Genomic DNA, 3,172 nt, shown 5'->3' on the forward strand with positions numbered 1-3,172 from the left:
TTCTCCGCCAGCTGCTGCTGCTGAAACACAGGCCTAGGAGGGCTCAGCTCTGGCTAGGCCCTGCCCGTGGGGGGCCCAGCAGCTGTGCCCAAGACGCCCTGCACCGGACCATGAACATAGACAGCACAGGGGCTCGGGCGCCACTGGGAGGAAGGCAGGGAGCAGAATCGGAGCTGCTGAGTGTCTTGGAAAGGAGGGCAGAGTGCTCCCTCGGCTACCCTACGGCAGACCCGAGGTTGGGTGACAGGCTTACCTGCCTCATTAAGAAGAGAATCCACCCTCCCAGGAGGACTGCAGTGAGGCTGGCCACCAGCAGGTCTTGGGGTCCCAGTCCTAGATACAAGTCTGCGGTGTTCTCTTCAGGGTGCAGCTCCAGGTCCCAAAGTTCCTCCCGACTCAGACTCAGGAGCTGGGAACACACGGGCTTTCACTCAGCACCTGCTCTCACGGGGGAGCCCTTCACCCTTCGTCACCAGTACAGGGCTGGGTTTACTTTAAGGGGCAGTGGGTGAGTGGCCCGCCTGATGGGGGACAGAGCGCTCTCCGTGGTGCTGAAGAGGCAGTGATGCGAGCCCGCACGGTGCAGAGCGGGCGCTCTCCGTGGTGCTGAAGCATCAGGGTGCCCCAGGAGGTTGGGCTTCCAAACCTAGCTGGTGACCAGCATCTCCCGGGGTGTCACTAAAAAATACTTTTTGAGGCAACACAAAAAATGTAGGTATCCATCTCCAGAGATTCTTAATTCATGGGGCTGGAGTGGGCATTCAGTGATTCTAATGAGCAATCAGATTTGAGAATTATTATTCCAGATCATGGCTGTTCCTTCTTTTAAATTTTTTAAAAAAATTGATTTCATAGCCCGGCTGGCATGGCTCAGTGGTTGAGCGTCCACCTATGAACCAAGAGTTTGCTGGTTTGATCCCAGTCAGGGCACATGCCCGGGTTGTGGGCTTGATTCCCAGTGGGGGGAGTGCAAGAGGCAGCCGATCAACGATTCTCATCATTGATGTTTCTCTTTCTCTCTCCCTCTCCCTTCCTCTTTGAAACCAATAAAAAATAAAAATAAAATAAAGTTGATTTCATAGAGGAAGGGAGAGGGAGAGAGAGACAGAAACATCAACGATGAGAGAGAATCATTAATTGGCTGCCTCCTGCAGGCCCCACACTGGAAATCAAGTCCCCAACCCAGGCATGTGCCCCGACCAGGAATCGAACCTTGATCTTTTCCATAGGTCCTGACTAATGAGTTTTTTTGAGATACCAGCTGTCTCTCGGCCGATTTTTTGCATTGAGTTGATAGAGTAATTTGAGTTAACGAGCTCCTTAACGAGCTCGGTGTTGGAACGAATTAAACTCGTAAGTCAAGGCCCCACTGTACTAGTGATTCTTGTCCAATTCTCTCCTAGGAGAGAATGCTTTTGTAGTTTTTCTGTTTTAATTTTCTCACTAGATAACCATTTTGTAACTTTTACACTGAAGAAGAGTAAAGAAAACCGTACCCATGTTTCACAGTTTAGATGACCAATATCTTTTTGACACATCTAACAGCAAAAATAGTTTTCCTTTTGGGAAATTGTGTGAGGTCAACCGACCCACTCCAAATGTTAATCATAGAAGGCTGAGGAAAATGTCCTATAGCTGCCCACTCACCTGCCGGTCTCCCTCCACGCCCTCTGCCCTTTCATGTATTTATTTTTTTAGGTTAATCCTCACCCAAGGATATTTTTCCATTTATTTTTAGGAAGAGTGGAAGGGAGGGGGACAGACAGAGAGAGAAAAACATAGATGTGAGAGAGACACATCGATTGGTTGCCTCCGGCACATGCCCTGACTGGAGTCTGGGATCAAACCTGCAACCGAGTTACGTGCCCTTGACTGGAATCAAACCTGGGACCCTTCAGTCCGTGGGCTAACGCTCTATCCACTGAGTCAAACCAGCCAGGGTGCCCTCTGCCCTTTTAGCACTGACCTCCATTAAGAGGGCTGGGGCCTGCTTGCTCTTGGAGGGTCTAGTTTCAGCAGTTCTACTCCCTGGGGTAGGATGGACTCTCAGCATCGTGGTGTGCAGGACTGGGGGTGGCTCATGGTGTCCTAAAGGGCAGGGAAAAAGTCCATGGGCTGAAGGTGACCTCTGTCTTCCAGATCAGAAGCCAGGATCACAGCCTTCATTGTCATCTATTCCAAATTTGAGGTAGGGAGTCTCACCAATGAGCAGCCACTGGCTAGGGAGGGCCACACTGCCTGAGGGGTATCTGACAGCTGTGCTAGGTGAGCCCTCTCGCTCTCCTGAGACTTGAAGTGTCACCTCATCTGTGGTGGGGCCATCCATGGAGGCCAGGGTCAGTCCACGAGGCTATGGCAGAAGATGGAGAGTCATGAGTGAGGGGGCTCTCCTGCCCCATCCCCTCTTTCCAGCCCCTTGGAGACCCCTTCTCACCACCAAGGCCACCCCTGTGTGAACCAGGGCTTTGGAAACATAGAAGCCAGCATCATCCTTCCCTATATACAGCGTCATCCTAGTGGGGAGAGGAGGAGAGGGATGAGTAGTGGTTGTGGCTGTTTCCGTTGCACCATGTTCTTGTGTTGTCCCCTCCCACATCGGTTCTGGTCTTGGCCATGTGACTTGCTTTGGACAATGAGACCATCGCAAATGTGGTACAAGTAGAGGCTTTAGAAGTGCTTGTGTAATGGGGCTTGTCCTCTCGTGTTGCTCTTTGGAACCCCAAGACCACTATGGAGGAAGCCCAGGCTAGCCTGATGAGGTCAGAGAGACCTTACCTGAACCCTCTAGGCAACAGCCATCAACTATGAGACATCCCAGGGCATCCACTCAGCCAAGCCACCAGCTGGCCGCACACATGAACTAAACCCTCCCAGACCCGAAGACCAGCCAGCTGACTCACAGAATCTTAAAAAATAATAAATTGTTTGTTGTTTTGAAGCTGGCCCCCCTTTTCCTATTTATCCTTTAGGTTTCTATTTAGATGCCCTTTCCTCCAGGAAGTGTCCCACCACTCCCTCCTGCCCCCGTCTCAATGTAGGTGCTCTTCCCGTGCATGCCCATGGCAAACCTATTCTCTTATCCCACCCTTTGGCATCCCACAATTGCCTCTTTACTCACCTGTCTCCTCTACTAACGTCTAAGATTTCTGTAGGGAGGAACACTGACAGCATT

General features: G+C 51.3%; 1 protein-coding gene across 1 annotated transcript in view; it reads right to left on the reverse strand.

The window, feature by feature from the left end:
- Positions 1 to 3,172, reverse strand: part of ERN2 (endoplasmic reticulum to nucleus signaling 2) — a 12,473-nt gene that overhangs the window by 6,657 nt on the left and 2,644 nt on the right. Inside the window, exons 6-10 of the mRNA XM_023751477.1 lie at positions 2,435 to 2,513; positions 2,203 to 2,350; positions 1,967 to 2,088; positions 254 to 409; positions 1 to 17 (exon numbers count right to left, since the gene is read on the reverse strand). Coding sequence (XP_023607245.1) covers positions 1 to 17; positions 254 to 409; positions 1,967 to 2,088; positions 2,203 to 2,350; positions 2,435 to 2,513 — 522 coding nt within the window. The remainder of the gene's footprint in view (positions 18 to 253; positions 410 to 1,966; positions 2,089 to 2,202; positions 2,351 to 2,434; positions 2,514 to 3,172) is intronic.

Source organism: Myotis lucifugus, unplaced genomic scaffold (genome assembly GCF_000147115.1).
Source record: "Myotis lucifugus unplaced genomic scaffold, Myoluc2.0 scaffold_22, whole genome shotgun sequence".
Lineage (NCBI taxonomy): Eukaryota > Metazoa > Chordata > Mammalia > Chiroptera > Vespertilionidae > Myotis > Myotis lucifugus.